The 23,116-nt window shown below is 40.9% G+C and overlaps 1 protein-coding gene across 2 annotated transcripts in view; it reads right to left on the bottom strand.

The window, feature by feature from the left end:
• PLEKHA8 (pleckstrin homology domain containing A8) overlaps positions 1–23,089 on the bottom strand; it is a 51,156-nt gene extending 28,067 nt beyond the window's left edge. Inside the window, exon 1 of one of the 2 annotated variants that reach the window (XM_030550862.1) lies at positions 22,796–23,089. In XM_030550862.1, coding sequence (XP_030406722.1) covers positions 22,796–22,835 — 40 coding nt within the window. In that variant the 5' untranslated portion in view covers positions 22,836–23,089. The remainder of the gene's footprint in view (positions 1–22,795) is intronic. The other variant, XM_030550863.1, reaches the window with a different exon arrangement.
• Between the last annotated feature and the right edge of the window lie 27 nt (positions 23,090–23,116).

Here is a 23,116-nt window from a genome sequence, read left to right as displayed (position 1 = left end):
TTAATCTTTCTTATAACACACATTTCTTTAGTCCAACAACAATGTGGATTTCTTGTGGGAATCTATACAAGGAAAGCCCAAACAAGAGACACTCAAGATGGTTAAAGCTCCATTAACCTCATTTCCACAGAGATTTTTACTGAGCTTTACCACAGCAGCCTTTGGCAGTAATTGCAGGCCTTCCCTACAGCCTCGCTGGATTTGTGAGACGCAGGCGAAAATCAGATGAGAACATTTAGTGGAAGAAATTATCATCCCTTGCTGAGTATTAAGCTACAGACAGACTAATTTCCTCAGTCAAGAATGCTGAAGACAGCTTCAGACCCTTGATGGCATAGAAACACTTACTTAAATAATACATAGCTCCTCGTCAATACAAGCCTCTAATTCACGCTGGGGCTCTTATTGCTGCTGTTGATCATAAATAACTTCAGCTAGGCTGTTTTGGCTTACTGTATTGCCAGAGTCCAACTGAATTACAGCCTCTCAATCAAGGACTGTACAGTCTATGCGGCGAAATGCAAAGAGCACCTGCCCACATGCTGGTTAAAATTTATTTTAAATAAACTGGATTTTAAATGTATTTAAATAAATTGTCCCCCCAACAAAAAAGTTAGTCTTTTTGCTAAATTAACATCTTATTTCTCTTTCTACCAGATAAGTAAACACAGAATGAGTCACAATTCTCACTACATAGAACAAGCAATGCGTTTTCAGAACAAAATCAGTATTGATGTATGAAAAATCAAAACTTTCAGAGCATATAGCATTTTCCAGTGGCAGACTTTAATATTTAAAAGGCCCCAGTTTTTTAAAAAGTCAGAGAGCAAGGATTTTGCTGGAAAATATATTAGCCACCTGGGACCCAAAGATGCTGAACCAGGCAGACATCAGAAGATTATCGTGAAGGGCCGGCTAATAGTAATAGATGGCTGACAAATTGCTGATACTGCAACAGGGCATCTTTTGTTACAGGAATTTTACATTTTGTTATGGTCACAAAACTAACCCTATAAAAATGGATCTTTGTGTGTTCTAGATTAATTCTCTACACATAAACTTCCATATCGACTTTGCAAGATGATTTTCCAGCTCCCAGAGTGCCAGAAGCTCAACCTAGTATCTGAAGAGTTAAAGCTGTGTCCCTTCTGTTTGTTAAAATTGGCAACACTAGAGATTCTGGAATGAGAATTTAGGTGCACTTTCACTGATGATGCACTAGACCTGCCAGAACATAGCTCATTCTTCCATAGCTTGAATTAACTCTTGCTGTCAGTTTGATGTCAGTAAAATAAGCAGATAAAACTAAAGAGGCACTGAGAGCAAACGTCTATCAATGGCCCAATGCAACATTCTCTGAAAAGAGAGACTCCAGTTGACTTGAGTGGGCCTTGGATCATGTCCCCACCATATTGTACTCTTAAGTGTATTTAAAATTAGTACCGTTAACAGTTGAATGTTTTTGTCTTATTATCCACCAGAAATATAAATGCCCTTATGTGCCTAAGAATTCAGCATTGTCTTCACATTTCCACAAGCTGGAAGGCCTGCTTGTCTACTTTTGTTTTCACTCTTTAGAAACTATGGCTGTCACTATCAAACAAATCTCAGACTTGTTCAATAATAATATGGCTTAACTTTGGACACAGTTCAGACTTCAATGTTGTAATGAATAAGAATCCTGAAAGTCTTGGTTCCAGATTGCTGAGACAGAGGAAAAACAGTCACATAGTGCAAATCTAGCTGGAATAACTAAATACTGGAGAATGCAGAGAAGTGGAACTGATTTCAAGTTTTCAAGAACAGTTTTCAAGTACATAAAAGGTTGTTACAAGGAGTAAGATGAAAAATCATTCTCCTTAACTCTGAGGATAGGACAAGATGAAATGGGTTTAAATTGCAACAAGAGAGGTTAAGGCTGGACATCAGGAAAAACTTCTCAACAGCCAGGGTAGGTAGTTAAGCACTGGAACAAATTGCTTAGGGAGGTTCTGGAATCTCTGTCATTGGAGGTTTTTAAGAACAGGTTACACAACAACCTATCGGGGATGGTCTAGCTCAGGAGTTCGCAAACTTCAGTGCACCACAACCCCCTTCTGACAAGAAAAATTACATGACCCCAAGTGGGAAGATCAAAGCCTGAGCTCGCCAGAGCCCCACTGCTCGGAGTGGGGGAGCACTGCCTCCGGGTGGGGGATGGAAAAGCTGAAGCCAGGCAAGGGGGCCTGTAACATGAACCCCGCTGTCAAGGGCTGAAGCCTTTGGGCTTTAGCCCCAGGCCCCAGCAAGTCTAAGCCAGCCCTGGCGACAGGTCACAACTCACTTTGGGGTCCTGACCCACGGTTTGAGAACCGCTGGTCTATTACTTAGCCCTGCCTTGAATGTAGGGGATTCGACTAGATGACCTACTGAGGTCGCTTCCAGTCCTACACTTTTGAAAAACATGCTTTGATTAAGAGATGCTAATTTGGTTGGGTTTTTAAAGATACCAAGGTAAGAGACACTAAGATTTTTTTCAGCCATTGGATTATGAACGTAATACTTTATTGCTTATTTACTTGCTGGCATTCAAAGCACTTTACAAACATCAGTTGTTAAATCAACTACTGAGGAAAATAAGTATTATTCTTCCTTTTTTAAATTTGTAAAGGGAAAAGATGGGGATATGACTATGTCCTTCCAGGCTGACGATGGCCGGTGGGAAAATACTGGCCTGCTATTGGTTTAGATTGACATTTCTTCCCTAAAGCAATGGGGAAGAGAGTCCCAATGACCAGCAGGGGAGCTAGGATAAGGCTCTTTCTTGATGCAGACATTCTTTCTAACTACAGACCCATATCTCTTTTCCCTCTTTTGAGAAAGGTTACATAGAGGGTTACAGCAGGACTACTTTGACAAATTATGGAGTATGTGGGTTTCTTTGACCTCAGTTAACCACATTTTAAGCCTAGATATGGGACAGATTCTGAAGTGCATATATTAGCCAGCGAACTCCTCCTAGCAGAAGAAGAAATTGAAATGTTCAGGCTGAGTGCTTTAGATTGGTCAGCTGCTGCTGCTACCATTGACCGTGAGGTTTTCTTGACACATTTGCAGCCCTTAGCAGGGTTGCATAGGTTACTGGAGTGGCGCCACTCCTTTCTTTGAGGTCTCAGAGGGAAGTTACTCTTATGCATCAAGATTTCCCATGCAGCGTCTGTCACCTCTCCTGCTCTTATTGAGCTGCACTGTTTATTTCATATGATGACACCCAGTTCTATATCTCCATCATCTCTGATCTGACGGTGTAGTGAAACACATGACCAGTGTCTGCATGAGAGTCATGGCTGGATGACAGTTGTGCAAGGCTTGGTCCAGACAAGACTGAGGTCGTATTGATATATTGAAGAAAGCAACAGAAGAGCTGGCAAAGGTGGTATCAGCACTGACATTTGGAGGAGGATCTTTGGCAATGCCACACAAGTTTGTAGTCTAGGAAGTTTATTAAAGCCTGGATTACTTCTGGATACTCAGGTGGTATCTGTTGCCTACGGAACATCCCCTTCTTTGCCCCAAAAGGCACCTGGTGAGATCAATACTGTTGGCAGCTGGTCCTCTATGTATGCAAGGAATATGCCTTCCATTATTAACAAGTCAGTTTTCATTTACTGGAAGTATGTCTAGTGGCTAACATACAGAACTAAGAATCTTCTGATTCAATTCCCAGAGCTGACACAGAACTGCTAAGACACCCTGGGCAAGTGACTTATTCTCCGTGTGCCCCAGTTTTGTTATCTGTAAAGTGAGGATAATATTAAAAGCTATCTTACAGGGATGCTGCTCGGCATAAAATTTATTAATGTCTGTAAAGTGCTTTGGGATCCTCACATGGAAAGGCGGCTATCAGGATGGACAAGAATTGATTTTCAAAAATTTTAAATTAAAAACAGGTTAATTTTTTTTAAATATTAATCTATTCAAAATTAAATTTGAAATTGATAACCTGTGTTGACGTCTAAACTTATTATAATCTACTACAACCATTTAAATTATATAAAAAAGGAATACAAAAATATTAAGTAGTACATGTTTGTTGCCGAGCTTTAAAGAAAATCAAACCACCAAATTGATGGAAATCATTGGCTAAACACTGGGAAGTGGAGTTTGCTGAAGAGCTAACCAATATTTGACAGCAGTAGCCTCTTCTGCAAGTCAGAGAGATTGCTTTTCATCATTTTAATTTATTCAACTAGTTCAGTTCAATGACCAGTTGATTCAAAGCTAAGAAACCAATTTGGAGTCGAAAAACGAGTTTTTCCTCTAACAATCCAGGAACAGAAACTAGGTGTGAAAGGTGGAGCGCCACAATGTCCATCAAGATGTTACAACTAGTAATCAGATACAATCATAATCAGACATTAGGAATGGCAATATACAAAAACCTGTAGGACAGCACTTCAACCTCCCTGGCCACACTATAGCAGACCTTAAGGTGGCCATCCTGCAGCAAAAAAACTTCAGGACCAGACTTCAAAGAGAAACTGCTGAGCTTCAGTTCATCTGCAAATTTGACACCATCAGCTCAGGATTGAACAAAGACTGTGAATGGCTTGCCAATTACAGAACCAGTTTCTCCTCTCTTGGTTTTCACACCTCAACTGCTAGAACAGGGCCTCATCCTCCCTGATTGAACTGACCTCGTTATCTCTAGCTTGCTTGCTAGCACACATATATATACCTGCCCCTGGATATTTCCATTACATGCATCTGAGGAAGTGGGTATTCACCCACGAAAGCTCATGCTCCAAAACGTCTGTTAGTCTATAATGTGCCACAGGATTCTTTGCTGCTTTTACAGATCCAGACTAACACGGCTACCCTCTGATACCAGATACAATCAGTTCAATTCACTAACTACAGATAATACTTTTGTTATGTAATAAATCAGTTAGCTTTAAATGCAAAATATGTTTTGATAACCTTTTCCACTTATGTATCCAACACATTTTGTTTTAATTTTTTTAAATGCTGCTTTTATGCATTTAATTAAAATTTAATTTCTATCCAAATAGAGCTCAACACAAATTGCAAGCAAAAAATTAATATGGAAAAAAGATAAGCTATGTAATTACTTAAATAAATTTGTATAGATAGAGTATATTCTCCTGGTTAGCAAAAAGAAACACCAAATTTAGAGTAAAAGCTATATTTAGTTGCAAATCAACATGTTTTAATAGTTACCTGACGAAATGAGCATCAACCTCTCTTTAGAGAGATAACTAAGATGTACAAATGCAAAACACGATTAAAATCATTGACTTAAATCAAGGTTGCCTGCTTGCTGATTAAAAGATTGAAATCAGTGATTTATATCGATTTGATTTAAATCAATGCCCCTGAATGCCACAGAAGTCTCTTGAATATTTGCACTAACAACAAAGGTTCTACTCTACACTGTATTTTTCAAAATCCCAATTTGCTTCATACATTATATGAAACACATATATATTAAACATCTGCCCATACTTCTTGTGAAACCAAGTTCATTCCACATTGCTCATTCAGTTCTATTAATAGTCACACCATTCCCATTCAAAAGGAGGAACAAGTAGTCTTTAGCAAAGGAGTAATTACAGATTAGATAATTTCTGGATCATTTCTTGTTCCTCTCTGAGGATCAGATTGTCCCTAGAACTAATACAAATACAAGGTTTTTCCTCAGCATAGGTGCGCCTACACAAGAGTGGGTCTGCATTTTCCTTATAATCCTCTAATGCAGTGGTGGGCAACCTGCAGCCCATGGGCAGCAAGTGGCCCATCAGGGTAACCTGATTGTGGGCCGCGAGACGTTTTTCTGATGTTGACCTTCCGCAGGCCTGGGCCCTTGCAGCTTACAGTGGCTGCAGTTCATCGTTCCTGGCCACTGGGAGCTGCTGGAGGCCATGCCTGTGAACCGTCAAAGTCAGCAAAATGCCTCGTGGCCCGCAATCAGATTACCCTGATGGGCTGCCCACCACTGCTCTAACATGTACATGTTATTTTGAGGGTTTGGCATTTTTAGAGCATCCAAAGCAGGAACAGCAGAAGGTCCATAAAAGTGGAGAGCCACTAGTGCCTGAACTGTGGCCCTGCCCTCATGCTGCTCCTTACCCCCGAGGCCCTGTCCCCTCCCCTGTTGCTTGCCTTAGTTTATGTAGTTACTTCACATGCCAATGGAGAAAGGAATTTGTGGTCTCACATATACCAAGAGTAGTGGAGATGCACAGGAAGGGGAGTACTGCACGTATACCTTCTCTGGCTTTCACTTTAGAGGATAGTGTCACTAAGCAATTTATTTGTATTGTTAAAAGTTAATATCAGGTGCCATATTTACTTTCACTTCTAACAGTATTGATGTAAAGAAGGCAGTATGGCCAATCCCAAAAGTTCAAAAATCATGTGTCAGAACCCCAAAAATCATGAGGATTTGCTTGTTTTTGTTTGTTTTGAGAAATAACAACCAAAAGACAGTCCATTACATTTTTAAAAGTCTGCTTACCCCTAATATACACGTGAGTGTGAGACAGAGAAATTCAACCTTAAATGCATAAAAAAAAATGTACAAAAAAAATGCAGGTCCTGGCTCTCCTGTCCACCTGCTCCCCCTGAGAAAAGCTCCTCCCCCTCCCACTACCTGCCTTCCCACTGGCAGACTCTTCAGTCCCTCACTTGGCCCTGAAAGGCTCCCACAGCCCCCAATTCAGCCCTGGCAGGCTCATGTGGGCAGCTCCCCAAACTTATCCAGAACACATAAGGGGCCCCAGTCCTGTGGCCAACAGCTAAAGCTGCCTGCAGACAAGTGGTATAGCAGTCTCTAGGAGCAGAAAGAGGAACTGCAGACAGCTCAGGTGAAATTCCTGAGCCTGCCAGAAGTCATGACACAATAGTATCATGTGTTGGCAGCAAAGAGAATAATCCCACAATCATGCTTTTTTAATTTAAATTGGATTTTTTTGATAAAATGCTTTTTGAGGGAAAAAAACCTATCTAAAGATAGTTTTAATTAAGATATTGTACATTATAGCTCTATGATATCTCATCATGGAATAGGGATTATAAATTCTAATTCTATAGTATGAGACAATATATTCATGTAATGTTTAAGAAAAGTTCATGGATTAGGGACCCAATCATATGGGGTTCCAAAGGCTTCTGTATAGATTATTTAGGTTAATCTTTCTATCTACCCAATGGGACTCAGTGCTCAGTCTAGAAGATACCATCAGAGATGCTTAGTTTTGCATTTCTCAAACTGTGGATTTGTGTCTCCAGAGATAAGTTGTTTGTTAACAGGAAAAATGTTTTTAAATAAATAAATAAATATAGAGAGGTGAGAAACAACAGACTTCAACTCTATTGTCCCACTGCAAATTTGTGCACACAGAGTCAAAACCTCGCTCTAAAAGTTCAAAGTTTCAAAAAATTCAATGAATAGAAGATTGATGGGGGAAGAATAGAGCTGGACAAGGAGAAGAAGTCTGGAGATAAATGTGAGAAGGGAGGGACAGGCAGTAGAAACAAAAGTGAAACTGTTTGAGCAGCATATTCCAGAAGTCTTGAGGTCTTTCTGAGGCCTGGTCTACACTTGGGTGGGGAAGTGACGGGGGCAGGGAAATCAATCTAAGTTACGCAACTTCAGCTATCTGAATAATGTAGCTGAAGTCGACGTACTTAGACCTACTCACCGCGGTGTCTTCACTGTGGTGAGTGAACTGCTGCCGCTCCCGTCGACTCTGCCTGCGCCTCTTGCAATGGTGGAGTACAGGAGTCGACGGGAGAGCGCTCGGGAGTCAATTTATTGCTTCTAGACTAGATATGATAAATAAATCCCCGCTGGATCGACCGCTGCCCACTGATTCGGCGAGTAGTGTAGACATACCCTTAGTGTAGCCTTCTTTGATTTGAGATCCACCAGTCATTATTAAAATAATTAAGAAAAATAGTAACATTTTTACAGTAATAACATGGTTATTGTACAGTTTTAGTTATAAAGCACAATACATTATACTTAGTATATACAATAGATATTTTATAAGCTGTATGAAAGGCATACTTTTTAATTTGATACATATTTTCAAGCATATGAATTTGCTTTTGTAATTCAGAGATTTTCTGAATTTTTGTTAATAGTGAAAGTAAATTTTGAAACCGATTAAATACTAAACTAGTTTAATTAAAGGGTATTTAAAACTTAGGGGCTATTTATAAAATTTTATTTGCAGGTCAGTAAATAATACAATAACATAGCTGCAGAAGCCAATATTTTAAGTTTCTCATGTTGACCTGGCTGACAGTCAATTTAATTTTTGTTTTAAATATTTCATTTAAACTATTTTAGTTAAAAACAATTTTAACAAAAACAAACCTGATTTTAAAAAACTTGAATGTTTAACTAAATTCAAAAATTCATATGCTTGATTTGTTAAAATATGTGTTTGCAGTTGAAGAAAAAACTCCAGAATACATAACGTTGTTGTTTTAGTTAAATAAAATAATTTAAATGTTTGTCTGGTGATGATGTTCTCCTAATACAGCATGGCAAGAAAATCCTCTAAATATTAATGATTAACCTGTTGAACTGGAGATAGTTCACCTCACAATGACTTCATAAATATCTGCTTCAATTACATTTGGTAAATGAAATAACCAAACAATCATTCATTTTCTGATATAGCTGTAAAACTAATCTGAAAAGTTTTCAAAATAAAGCACTTAAAAAATATATAGTGTGTACCTTCTAAAAATGAAACCTATGTCTATCTCTGAGTTGTGAAGAATATGTATTAAGGTTATAACAACCAACAAGAATGCACTTTTATGTAGAAATCCATGATTAAATTGAGTCTTCCTGACTAGTGATTTAAATCAAATCCACCCTGCAAGGAATTGAAAGTGGAGGAGACTTGGAATTACTTCAAGTCAAAGTTGCAGAAACTATCAGAGGCCTGAATCCCAAGCAAGGGGAAAACATTCGTAGGGAAGGGTTGCAGATCATGCTGAATGAGCAAGCATCTCAAACAGGTTATTAAGAGAAAGCAGAAGGTCTACAAGGAATGGAAGATGGGATAGGTCTGCTAGGAAAGCTACCTCTTCCAGGTCATGAAGTGCAGGGAACAAGTGAGAGTGCCAAAAACCAAGCAGAGATGGACCTTGCAAAGGGAATTAAAATCAATAATAAAAGATTCTATAGTCACATAAATAAAAAGAAAACAAGGAAAGAAGTGGGATCTCTAAACTCTGAGGATGGGGTGAAGATAAAAGATAGGCATGTCCCAACACCTAAACAAATATTTTGCCTCAGTTTTTAATAAGGGTAATGAAGATCTTAGGGCTAGTGGCAGGGTGGCTACTGGACAGATAATCTCCACCCATGAACATTAAAGGAACCGGCACATGAAATTGCAAGCCCAAAGGCAAGGATTTATAATGCATCTGTAAACTCGGGGGGTCATACCCCATGACTGGAGAATTGCTAATATGGTACCTATTTTTAGGAAGAGGAGAAAAAAAGTGATCCAGGAAACCACAGACCTGTTAGTTTGACCTCAGTTGTATTCAAGGTCTTGGAACAAATTTTGAAAGAGAAAGTAGTTAAGGACATAAAAGTAAACTGTTACTGGGATAAACTACAACAAGGTTTTTCAAAAGGTAGATTGTGCAAGAGCAACCTGATCTCCTTCTTTTGAGAAGATACTGATTTTTAAGACAAAGGAAATGCAGTAGATGTAATCTACCTGGATTTCAGTAAAGCATTTGATACAGTTCCATGTGGGAAATTATCCATTAAATTGGAGAAGATGGGGATTAATGTGAGAATGAAAGATGGATAAGGAACTTGTTAAAGGGCAGACTACAACTGGTCAAACAGGAAGGTGAATGGTCAGGCTGGAGGGAGGCTACTAGTGGAGTTCCTGGGGACAGGTCTTGGGACCAATCTTACTTAACATTTTTATTAATGATCTTGGCACAAAAAGTGGCAGTGTGCAAATAAAATTTGCAGATGGCACAAAGTTGGGAGGTACAGCCAATATGGAGGAGGACCGGAATATCATACCAAAAAAGATCTGGATGACCTTGAAAAATGGAGTAAGAGAAATGGGATAAAATTTAATAGTGCAAAGCGCAAGGTCATACACTTAGGGACTAACAACAAGAATTTCTGCTATAAACTGGGGACTTATCAGTCTCCCATGTTTCGGAAAGATGAATTCAAACTGGAACAGGTACAGAAAAGGGCTACTAAGATGATACAAAGGAATAGAAATCTACCTTATGAGAGGAGACTCGAAGAGCTTGACTTGTTTAGCCTACTGAAAAAGGGCTAAGGGGAGATCTGATTGCTCTCTACAAATACATCAGAGGGATAAATACCAGGGAGGGTGAGGATTTATTTAAGTTAAGCTGCAATGCTGACACAAGAACAAATGGATATAAACTGGTCATCAACAAGTACAGGCTTGACATTAGATGAAGGATTCTACCCATCAGAAGAGTGAAGTTCTGGAACAGCTTTCCGAAGTGAGCAGTGGGGGCAAAAATACTAACTGGCTTAAAGACAGAGCTTGATAAGTTTATGGAACGGGTAGTATGATGACATTGGCTACAATGGCATGTAGCCAATCTGCAACTGCTAGCAGCAAATATCTCCAACAGCTGATGATGGGACACTAGACAGGAAGGGCTCTGAGTGACTATAGAGAATTCTTTCCCAGGTGTCTGGCTGGTGGGTCCTGCCCATATGCTCAGGGTCTAACTGATTGCCATGTCTGTGGTCAGGAAGGAATTTTACCCTGGGTCAGATAGTGAAAAAAAAAACAGGTCTCTGTCATTCTCTGCAGAGGGCACGGGTCACTTGCAAGTCTAATTTAGTGTAATTGACGGATTCTCTGTAACTTGAAGCCTTTAAAGCATGATTTGAGACTTCAGTAATTCAGCCAGATGTTATGGACTATTACAGGAGTGGGTGGGCGGCCTGCAGTTTGCAGGACATCAGATTAGGAGATCATGATGGTCCCTTCTGCCCTTAAAGTCTATAACGCCAAATTCCTGCTCCCTCTAGCTTATTTATGGTGTGGTTATGAGACTGATCTGAGTCAATCCACTGGATTTACACAATGCAAGAGAGGACATCTCTCCACCACCACATCCCTTTATTTCTCTCTCCACCAAAACCATTCTCTGTGATCATACGCACTCAGGGTACGTCTACACTATGGGATTATTCCGATTTTACATAAACCGGTTTTGTAAAACAGATTGTATAAAGTCGAGTGCACGCGGTCACACAAAGCACAATAATTCGGTGGTGTGCGTCCATGTACCAAGGCTAGCGTCGATTTCTGGAGCGTTGCACTGTGGGTAGCTATCCTGTAGCTATCCCATAGTTCCCTCAGTCTCCCCCGCCCATTGGAATTCTGGGTTGAGATCCCAATGCATGATGGTGCAAAAACAATGTCGTGGGTGATGCTGGGTAAATGTCATCACTCAATCCTTCCTCCGTGAAAGCAATGGCAGACAATCATTTTGTGCCCTTTTTCCCTGGACTGTCCTGGCAGACGCCATAGCATGGCAACCATGGAGCCTGTTTTGCCTTTTGTCACTGTCACCGTATGCCGCTGTCACTAGATGCCGCTGACAGAGGCGGTACTGCAGCACTACACAGCAGCATTCATTTGCCTTTGCAAGGTAGCAGAGACGGTTACCAGTCGTTCTGTACCGTCTGCTGTGCCATTTTAAATTGGAGATGAGATGATGGTTATCAGTCATTCTGTACCATCTGCTGCTGTCATGGGTGCTCCTGGCTGACCTTCGCTGAGGTCGGCCGGGGGCACAAAGACAAAAATGGGAATGACTCTCCGAGTCAATCCCTCCTTTATGGTTTATCTAAAAATAGAGTCAGTCCTGCCTAGAATATGGGGCACATGTACTAGAGAACCAGTGTACCAGAGAACCAGAGAGCACAGCCGCTCCGTGTCAGGTCCCGCAGAAATGATGAGCTGCATGCCATTCTAGGGGGTGCCCCTGCAACAACCCCACTCGTTGCATCCCTCTTCCCCCAACCCTTCTGGGCTACCGTTGCAAGGTCCCCCCATTTGTGTGATGAAGTAATAAAGAATGCAGGAATAAGAAACACTGACTTTTTAGTGACATAAAATGAGAGGGAGGCAGCATCTAGCTGCTATGATAGTCCAGGCAGGACATTAAACGGGTGGCGGGGAGAGGAGCCCAGCATCCCGCTACTATGATAGTCCAGGCAGTACAGAATCTTTTCTTTAGACATGAAAGGGGGGGGGCGGGCTGATGGAGTTCAGCCCCCAGTTGCTACGATGAGGACGGTTACCAGCCATTCTGTACCATCTGCCGGGAATAACTGGGAGTCATTCCTATTTTTACCCAGGTGCCTCCAGCCAACCTCACCTGAGGCCAGCCAGGAGCACTCATGGGATGATGACGAGGACGGCTACCAGTCCTACTGCACTGTACCGTCTGCCACTGGGTAAGGGAAGGGAGAGGATGCTGCTGTTCAGTGCCCCAGCACCGCGTCTACCAGTAGCTTGCAGTAGACATACAGTGACATTGAAAAAAGGTCAAGAAACTATTTTTTCCCCTTTTCTTTCACGGGGGGGGGGGGCGAGGGGGAGTAAATTGACGAGATATACCCTGAACCACTCCGGAAAATGTGTTTGACCCTACAGGCATTGGGAGCTCAGCCAAGAATGCAAATGCTTTTCGGAGACTGCGGGGACTGTGGGATATCTGGAGTCCTCAGTCCCCAGTCCCTTCCTCCATAAGCATCCATTTGATTCTTGATTCTTTGTCACACCGCACTGTGCTGCGGACTCTGTACCATAACCTGGAGATTTTTTTCAAATGCTTTGGCATTTCGTCTTCTGTAACAGAGCTCTGATAGAACAGATTTGTCTTCCCATACAGCGATCAGATCCAGTATCTCCCATATGGTCCATGCTGGAGCTCTTTTTGGATTTGGGACTGCATCGCCACCCGTGCTGATCAGAGCTCCACGCTGGGCAAACAGGAAATGAAATTCAAAAGTTCGCAGGACTTTTCCAGTCTACCTGGCCAGTGCATCCGAGTTCAGATTGCTTTCCAGAGTGGTCACAGTGGTGCACCATGGGATACCGCCCGGAGGCCAATACTGTCAATTTGCGGCCACACTAACCCTAATCCGATATGGTAATACCGATTTCAGCACTACTCCTCTCGTCGGGGAGGAGTACAGAAACCAGTTTAAACAGCCCTTTATATTGATATAAAGGGCCTCGTTGTGTGGACGGGTGCAGCGTTAAATCGGTTTAACGCTGCTAAAATCGGCATAAATGCGTAGTGTAGACCAGGTCTCATTCACATAGAGGAGAATTAGACAGCAAACTATGCAGGCACCAGTACTGGAGTTACATAGCTCACCTGCTGGAAGATTCTGCAAAACAATACAGGAAATATTCTCTCAGTTGCCCCAACGCCCCCACCTAAAGAGCAAGGAAAGAAGAGATGAAATGTTCTTGATTCCCACAGCCTAATCAACTTCTCTGAAAGCATCTTCCAACTGCCTCAATTAAAAGATTATAAGATAAAAAAGGATGCTTATATGAAAACAGGATCTCAAACCATATGGTCCAGAGAAAGAAAAGCACAGAAATCTAGAACACACAAAGACCCATAGAAAATTAGTTGGCTGGTCACAGAACTGCCATACAGGTCTGACCAGTGGTCCATCTAATTAAGTATCCAGTCTCTGACAGTGGCTAGTACCACTAAGAATAGCCACATCTGATGCACTAGGAATTACAAAAACCTCAGCTGCATACTTCCAGCTCCCCAAAAGCCATCTCGTTCCAATTCTATAGGACAAAATCAAGGAGGCTAAAAGGAAATGAAGGCTAAACTTCTCAAGGATGGGCTCTTTCATTTGTGGAAACAACTAGGGCCCAATTTTCAGAGGTTGATATCAACTGGAACTGTGCATGCTCAGCACTCTGAAAATTCAGGCACCAGGTGTTTTAAGTTCAGCACCCAAATTAGGAGACGCTTTTGAAAATGTTAGCTTATATGTATTTAGAATCTGCCTCTATCAGTTAGTGTTCTTTGCAGTTTTCATTTAAAAAAGTGAATTTATTAAGATGCAAGTTTCAACATGATATGATGGCATTAGAAGCACAAAAAAAAAAAAAGGTGATTTAGAACTTTATATTCAGCCTGAAATTTGCTGTTCAGTTTTAGGTCTTGGCATATTAAAATCAGACAAACGGAAAGGAATTCAGACAACAGTCATAACTCAAAGAAAGAATGAAAGAGAACTATATATGGTACAGTGTCTAGCCTGATTCTTGCTTGCATATATATATATCTGCCCTTGGAAATTTCCACTACATGCATCTGACGAAGTGGGTATTCACCCACAACAGCTCATGTTCCAGTTAGTCTATAAGGTGCCACAGGACTCTTTGCTGCTTTTACAGATCCAGACTAACACGGTTACCCCTCTGATACTATATGGTATAGTGTAGCATGACTAACCATGACAATTATCTGAAGGGTGTAACATTTCAAGGAAGAGGAATAATTTAGGGTTGGTACAACAAGGTATAATTAAGAGTTATAAAATTAAATTATGGGAATATTTACATACCAGGAAAAGGTCTGACAGAAAGCATTAGACTGTTGCATAGCTTTCCCAAGGGAAATGGTGGAAGTTACTTCACATGTAACTGTTAAGAGACTAGGTAAAGTGCTAGAAAATGTACTGCAGAGAACAATTCTGCACTTGCATATGCATGGGCCAGTCCATGTGATCAGTACTTGCCACCTCTAATTTAGAAGACATGTTTAATCTTCAAGTTAAGACATGAAGACTCCGGTGAGCTGATCTTAAGTAAAATGCTTCTCATGTTCAAGATCTGAAGTTGATTGAATCTGAGTAGAAAGAATACAGGGAAGTACCGAGCTATTACCTACACAGAGGCATAGCGAGCACCCTCCGTACCCTCCGACCGGAGGGGGCCCCGCAAGGGAGGGGGCCCCTAAAAGTGGCAAAAAAAATGTAAGGTATAACTAGGTAAGTGACATTTATTGACGCTATTGCACAATCCATGTCGGTTTTACTGACAAAACCGTGAAGTCATTATGATACATCATAATGCTATTGGCTACATCAGTTGTCTGTCGGTCAGTTTCGAATTTTAGTTGGACCCATTCAAAGAATGTGTATTTGCATTCATAATGGCGGTCGGCGGATAAATTTATTAATTTAATTGTTTAGTTTTTTATCGTTTCCAATGCAGAAGCGTGCTTTGTGATGTCTAAGAGAATGTATAAGAGCGGAGCTAGTAAACGAAAGGCAGCAAAAGATGCCGAGAAGGAACTTGAAAAAATTCCAAAGTTGTCAATGTATTTTGCGCTCCAATCCAACGTACAGGTACAGGCACATGAAACAGACAGCGCTAGCAGCGACGAATCATATCCAGAAGTATCCAGAAGTGCTTCAAGTGAGGTCGAAGGTGAAGCCAGTTGTTCTACCAAACAAACTGTGACAGATATTCCAGCTGCTGCCGGGAAAGAAGTATCTGAATCTGAACCACTGACTGATGATCCAGGAGACTGGCTGTCTATAATATTGGACAGGCAAGTGTGTGACATTGTTGCATGTGGCCCACCGCAGCAGAATGAAAGTTACGAATTTCCATTTAACGAGGAAAGACGGAGGTTCATAAGTACTCATTTCTGTCGAACCATGGCAAATGGCGAGAAAATAAGACGTTCATGGTTAATGTACTCAGTTCAGAAAGATGCCATTTTTTGTTTTTGTTGTAAATTATTTGGCACTGGCGACATACCGCTACATCGTGGAACATCTGCTTGGAAAGCACTGTCAAAAAGACTTCAGCAGCATGAAACAGGCAAAGGTCATCAAGACTGTATGGTGAAATGGTTTGACCGTCGGTCAGGCATAGTAAACCGTACATCTATTGACCAACTCGAATTGCAGGCTTTTCTGAAAGAAAGAGATTTCTGGAGAAATGTTGTCAAACACATGGCTGATGTCGTTATTTTCTTGTCCGAAAGAAACTTGACATTTCGAGGAAGTAATGAAAAGCTCGGCGATCCTTCGAATGGCAACTTTTTGGGACTGTTTGAATTGCTTGCAAAGTATGATACTGTCCTCAGCGAACTTTTACAGAGGATTAAGAAGGCAGAGACACATGTTCAGTACCTCAGTCCACAGATCCAAAATGAGCTGATTCAACTTGTTGCCAGTAACATTCAAGAGGCCAACATAAAAAGCAAAATATTATTCAGTTATTTTGGACTGTACTCCCAATGTGTTACATGAAAAACAGATGTCTGTGGTGTTATGCTTTGTTGAATGCAACGGTGAAGATGGTGTCAATATTCATGAAGCGTTTTTTGGTTTTCTTAATGTTCATGATAAAACTGGCGAGGGCTTATTGGAAGCGTTTCTTGAAAAGGCAAACAACTTAGGAATAGACATTGCTGACATGAGAGGCCAAGCTTATGATAATGGCGCAAATATGAGAGGAAAGAATACAGAGTTCAAGCCCGCATGCTAGAAATAAATGACCGTGCCTTGTATGTACCATGTGGAACTCACAATTGGAATCTTGTGATCTCTGACGTGGTAAAGTCATCGAAATATGCCATTGACTTTTTCGGTCTGATTAACAATATACGTTACTTTTCCTTCTTCACCTTCACGTTGGGATATACTTCAAGAACATATGCCAATATCCGTTAAAGGGTTATCGGACACTCGTTGGGAGTCGAGAATTGATGCTGTGAAGCCATTACGTTATCACCTTGAAGAATTGTGCAATGCTTTGTCATCTTTGAGAGAATATGTGCTCAAAAAGAAAGATGGCAATACAGCAACAGAAGCTGGTGCGCTTTTAGACCATGTTACTACGTGGCCTTTTGTTCTGACTGTGTACATGTGGTACGATATACTATTTCACGTCAATAAAACCAGCAAATTAATTCAGTCACCAGATGTGTCAATTGACGTACTGCAGGCAGAAGTCAGTGCTACAATTAAGTTTTTGGAAGACTATCGAAATACAGGATATAACTCTGTGGTCACAAATGCACGTGAAATAGCAGAGCATATGGGTATTGAGCAGGTGTTTCGAGAAACCAGGGTGCAACGTAAGAAGAGAATGTTTGATTACGAATGTGCTGATGATTTGAGTCGTCTTTCTGCCGAAGAAAAATTCAAATCGCAGTTCTTTCTTGTTCTCACTGATCAGGCCATATCTTCTGTTTCGTCGCGATTTGACCAACTCGTGGAGTGGTATAAGTTGTTTGGATTTCTGTACAAAGCTAACAGCCTGAAGCAGTGTCACAGAGAAAATGAACTGGAGAATCACAGCAAAAAATTTGAAATAAAAATGGGAGACATTGATGCCAATGAACTCATAATGGAATTGAATCGTTTTATTTATGTCATCGAGAAAGAGAGAGGACTTGTCACGGCAAACAATTTTTTAATGTACATATACAAGAACAGCCTTCAGGAGATATATCTGAATCTTTGTATTTGCATCAGAATTCTTCTGACCACACCAGTTAACGTCACTGGTGCTGAAAGGAGCTTCAGCAGAATGAAACTGATCAAGAATATCCTGCGCTCAACCATGACAGATGACAGGCTTTCTGCGCTTGCAGTTATCTCAATCGAAAACAAGATTGCCAAATCTCTGGACTATGACGCATTGATTAACCAATTTGCGGAGAACAAGGCTCGAAAGAAGCGCTTTGCGTAAATACGGAATACATGTACACTGTAGGCCTATGTATACATAATATGAACCCTGTATATTGTATAAAATAAATAAAGCATTCCAGTTCCTGCATTGTAAGGGGCCCCGGACATATGTTCGGAGGGGGCCACGTTCTTTGTTGCTACGGTCCTGTACCTACATAATTAAAGGAAGGAGCTTCCCATCTTCAGCATTTACTTCCCTATGGGCTGTTTATACTCCATAATAAATGGTAATTTACTCACCCTATAAAAGTCTTGTCTGAAATCAGGCTATTTTTTTTATGAGTCAGTCTCCTCAGACTCAGCAAAAGTAACTTCTAAGATGTAAACTAGGTCTAAGACAAACATTAGGCTATGGCTCTATTTCAGACAGATGTGTAGATCAGCTTTCAAAGCACTCAGGCTCAAATCTTCAAAGGATTTAGACACCTAACTCCCATTGCTGTCAACAGGAATTAGTTGCCTAAATACTTTTGAGGATCGGAGCCTCAGTTCAACACCACTTGTACTTCATCTAAAACCTACTCAAACCAACTTACACAAAAAGAAAACATCTTGATTGTTGTCATAGTCAAGAATCAAACTGGTGCTGTGTATGACAGAATGCTGTATACATCTCAGCTCACATTTAGTAGGTCAGATTCACATTAGACAGAAAGATATGGTCTAATCTAATGGTCTCAGTTCCTGGATCACATCCTGTTCTATCAAGAGATAACCATACACACTCTTTGTCTAAGGCCACAAGTTCCTTCTCTGTGCCTTCGTTATTTAATACCTACCTCTGTAGGTGTTTCGAGGGTTAATCAGTTTGTAAAAACCCTGTGAAGGTATAATCACCTAGTATTGTGTTTAATAATTCAGTGAAAATTGTGCATGGCTTCCTACTCTCTCAAATTGGCAGGGTATGGGAAGACAGGAATGGTCTCACAGTTAACACAAGTAGTGTGAAAACATGATCCTGCCTCTGTGTTCAAACCTAATAATAGAGGGTCTATATACCCTTTGATAAGGTGTATATACTTTGCTTGGATGGTTTTTGCACGTTCTGGTTACATCAGCAGCTGAGAATCGGGCCCAAACATTTTTATCATCTTTGATAAACTGGATATATGGGAGAAAAAAGTTTTCTGGGAAACACACATAGAGAGGGCACTGAAAATTAAAATACACTGGAGGCACCACTCATTAGGATATAGGAAAATTTGAGGCAAATTTCATCTTCTCTCATGAGTGTCAGCATTACACATTACCACTGGAGATGATGATCCCCAGAAGACTCCATTCTCTGCTCTCTTAGGAGAGAAAAAGAAAGCACACTTTTTCAAATATGTTAAATAAGCTTCCTGTGTCCATGAATGTCTCATATGATCTTGGACTATGTGAAACAAAGCATTACAGATTGGTGGTATCGAAAGATAGAAAAAGATTTGAACTGCTATACATTTTTATATCTTTGTAGTACTCAGGGTCCCATCATATTTTGCACACATTTTATATATAATATTTACACTATGTAGCACATCTAGTTTGGAGGGAAAATTCCTATATTGGCAGAGGTAACCATTGCAGATGATTTAACAAGTCTTTTCTCCATCTCTAATATCTGATTTTCTATGAAAGGATAGTCTCTCTGGCTCTCACGTCACAGATCTACTTCTCCTCTTCTTGGAAGCCATCAATCTGTAAATGCCACACCCCATTCCATGTTTATTCGGCATTTGTATTGTACTGATAATGCACTTTACAACGTAACAGGAACTCGTTTGTTTAATACATTATACCCATTGTATATTGCCTCTATAGTACTACATTGTTTATTACAGAAACACTATTCACAACTGTAAATGTACTCAGCATTTTACAAATACAGAACAAAAATACCACATAGTACCAAAGAACTTATAATTTAAGTAATAACAAAAGAAGAGGCACTGATGAGACTGACCTGTGAAATTCAGTAGCAGGGCCAGGGTTTGGCAAAGCCACTAACGAAAAAATTACATCACCATCTATCACAGTCTCCCTCTCTGTGAGGGCTCATTAGGTACTCAAACTTGCTAAGTCTTCCATGCCTAGAGAAGGGAGACTCACTTATTGTGCATTAGTTTTATTGAGATTTTCAAAGCATCTCCCTTCTTTATGAAAATGGATTTTGATTCAGGTGTGTTTCAATTAGGTTTTTTTGTGTTTTAATGTAAGTCTGGATCTAGCTGAATCCTGATAGATCCTGCAGTTTTTTGGCCACAAGTCCCATCAAAATAGAGAACAAGTCTGGCTGTTCCTACTGCACCAAGAAATGCAAATCCTGACGCATCCCAGAGTATAAGCACTATGAAAACTTGGATCCATTACAAGAATCCAGCCAAGTTTTGGCCTGTTTTCTAAACAAACAACAAGTCTAGCTGCTCTGAGTGCACTAAAATATTCTGTCTTTGACATGTCACAGTACATGAAAACCCAGATCTAGCATCTGGAACCTACTGGAGCACTGCAAGTTTTGGCCCTCACTCCCCAAATTCCATTGCATGAACAGAAAAAAAAAGTGTAGTAGGTCCTACAGCACCAAAAAATTATAGACCCTAGTGTGTCCCAAGCAATGCAAAAACCTATGGAAAAATCTGGACCCTAATGTATCCTAACCCCAAACCTCTCTCTTACATGAGAGATGCCATAGTAATTCAGTCTTTTTAATATATGTATCCTTTGAACAACCTTGTGAAGTAGACAAGTACTATTGTCCCCCTTTTACTGAGGGGGAATTGAGGCACAGAGGGACAATAGCACTGGAGAAACATCTCTCAACTAGATCCTGCCAATTTTCAACCCAACCTCCAAAAATCTGTCTAGTGTAGCATCTCCTAGTGCACCACTAAACCTAAATCAAGTTGCTATCAAGTGCAGCAGCACAAGAACATGGATCCAACATCTGAATCCCATGGGATCCAGTTTGAGATTAAACAGATACCACGAACAAAAAACACAGACAATCAACTAATCCCCAAACTCTGCTGGCTAAATAGAGAAGAAATGCAGTTGCTCAAATTTAATTGAAAAAATTCAAATTGCAATGCATCACAGCTCAGTACACCAGAAAGTAACATATCCAAACACCTGGAACTGGTCAGGCTTCAAGTTCCCAAACTGTACCAGGAAAGTAGACAACAGAAAACCAGCTACTACCAGAAAACAGCTACTTAACTAGAAAAATTCAGGCCCCACCACAATCCAGTACAAGACCACCACAAAAACACATATTTGGCACTTGGGTCTTATCAGAGCCAACTATGTTTTAGTCACAGATCTCTAGATTTTATTGCAAAAATGGAGACAAAGTGTTTCTACTTCACCATAAAAATCTGGACCTGGCACCAGGGAAAAATCCAAGTAGACCAGGATCCAGCAGGTATTGACTATTTTTTTTTCACTTAGATCCTCAAAATTTAGCTTTATAGATAGACCTTGTGTTGTGAACTCTCAAAATTCTATTGTGAATCTCACATATTTGGAGTTTTTCTTAAAGTCACAGTTCCTGGACCACCCTAAACACAACAGGCTCAGCTTTTTTTTTTTTTTAAAATGTATAAAAAGTGTTTGGCCCTAATGGTTGCTGAAAAACACTGGTAAATGTGACCCTAACAGCTCAAAACTCAGAGGGAAAATTAAAAAAAAAATCAAAATTAAATTTAAAAAACGCCTCATGATTTTTCAAGCCAGAATTAGGATTTTTAGGGGGCCTGAGTCAGGATTTTTTAATGTTTGGGGTTGGCAATTCTGTAGACAGCATGTGTCCTTTTATATCAGATAAATCTATGTACATTGTATTTTAATGAAGCCACAATAAACAAAACTTAACCTCTTGACTTTTCTAGATACAGCCTAATTTTATGATACATCTCATCTTGCAGAAGAGGATGACTGCATTATGTGTGGTTTTAGCCAATCAGCTCTTGACTGAGATTTCCAAAGCAGTCAAGAGGATTTAGATCTTCCATTAATTTTAAGCACATTTCAATGGAAAATGTGTGTTTAAATACATGAGACTGCTATATAAATCTCAGGGCACCAGCTTTAGACTGGGGCTGGGATGCATCCAGATGCAGATTTTGCCAATCAAATTGAGGCTGCTACAACGGCTTTCTATTTAGATTGTATATTTTGGAGTTTGTGGCTAAAGACAGCCAAGATCCAGCTGGATTCCAGTGATACATCTTGATTTTTACAGCACTCTCATGCTCTAGGTTATACGTAGGGTTGCCAAGTTCCTTATTATCAGGGATGTCCCTTATTTTTTTCCATCTCTGTACAACAAGATCAAGAGTTGCTGAGTGCTGCAAAAAGCAGCAAGAAATACCTCTGGTGAATGTAGGTGAGTATTACTGCTTATTATTATGATTAATGATGATGATAACATCAGGAGAATAGGTCTCTTTTTTTAAGATACAATGCTGGCAACCCTATGTATCAGGGTCTATTGGTTTTGGGTGGCATAAAGTAGCAAAATTTGTTTTGCGTTAGAAATACAAAGCTGTACAAGCGTCAGGATCAAAGCTGTACCAGTGCCCGGATTTTTATGGTGAAGTAGGCACACTTTGTCTCCATACATGCAATAAAATCGAGATGTCTGTGGTTAAACATGCTGGATCTGACAAGACGCGGGCGCCGGGTATGTGTTTTTGTGGTGTTCTAGCATTGGCTGGGAGGCAAATTATGTCTGGGTCCACGTGCCAGACTTAGGGTTTGCCAACACCCATGCTCTCTGGGAGGTGCCAGGGTTCGGTTTTCCCGATGCAGTGGGAGCGGCTAGCCTGGCTCTCCCGAGTGAGGGATCCATTTGGGACCCTAGGGACAACAGTCAGCAGGATCCAACGTGCACCTTTGCCCCCCAGCATCTACAGAATAGCTTCCCCGCTGATCCCCCCACCCCGCCCGCCCCAGGCAGGCACCACTCGCAGGGCTGGAGGAAGAGGGGAAAGCACTCACCGCTCAGATAGTTGGTCCACTTGTACAGCACCCCCTCCATGGTGGCAAGGCCCCCCCCATCCAGCTCTGCTCGGGACAGGGGAACCCCCTGTCCCCCTTTCCTTTTAAGCCTTCAACCACCCCCGACGCCCCACTGCAAAGCCACCGACACCCAGGGCCATCCCGGGGCTTGTTTCAGACAGACTCTCCCTGCCCCCGCTCGCACTACGTGTCTAGCACACAGCCTAAGGCTTCCGCATCCCCAGGCGCCGCCTCACAGCCCAGCGAGGAGACAAGCTGTGTAAACCAGCCCCGGAATAGCCACCACGTGACTAGCGTGCG

This window comes from Gopherus evgoodei, chromosome 2 (genome assembly GCF_007399415.2).
Source record: "Gopherus evgoodei ecotype Sinaloan lineage chromosome 2, rGopEvg1_v1.p, whole genome shotgun sequence".
Lineage (NCBI taxonomy): Eukaryota > Metazoa > Chordata > Testudines > Testudinidae > Gopherus > Gopherus evgoodei.
This window is presented reverse-complemented; position numbering and strand designations above follow the sequence as displayed.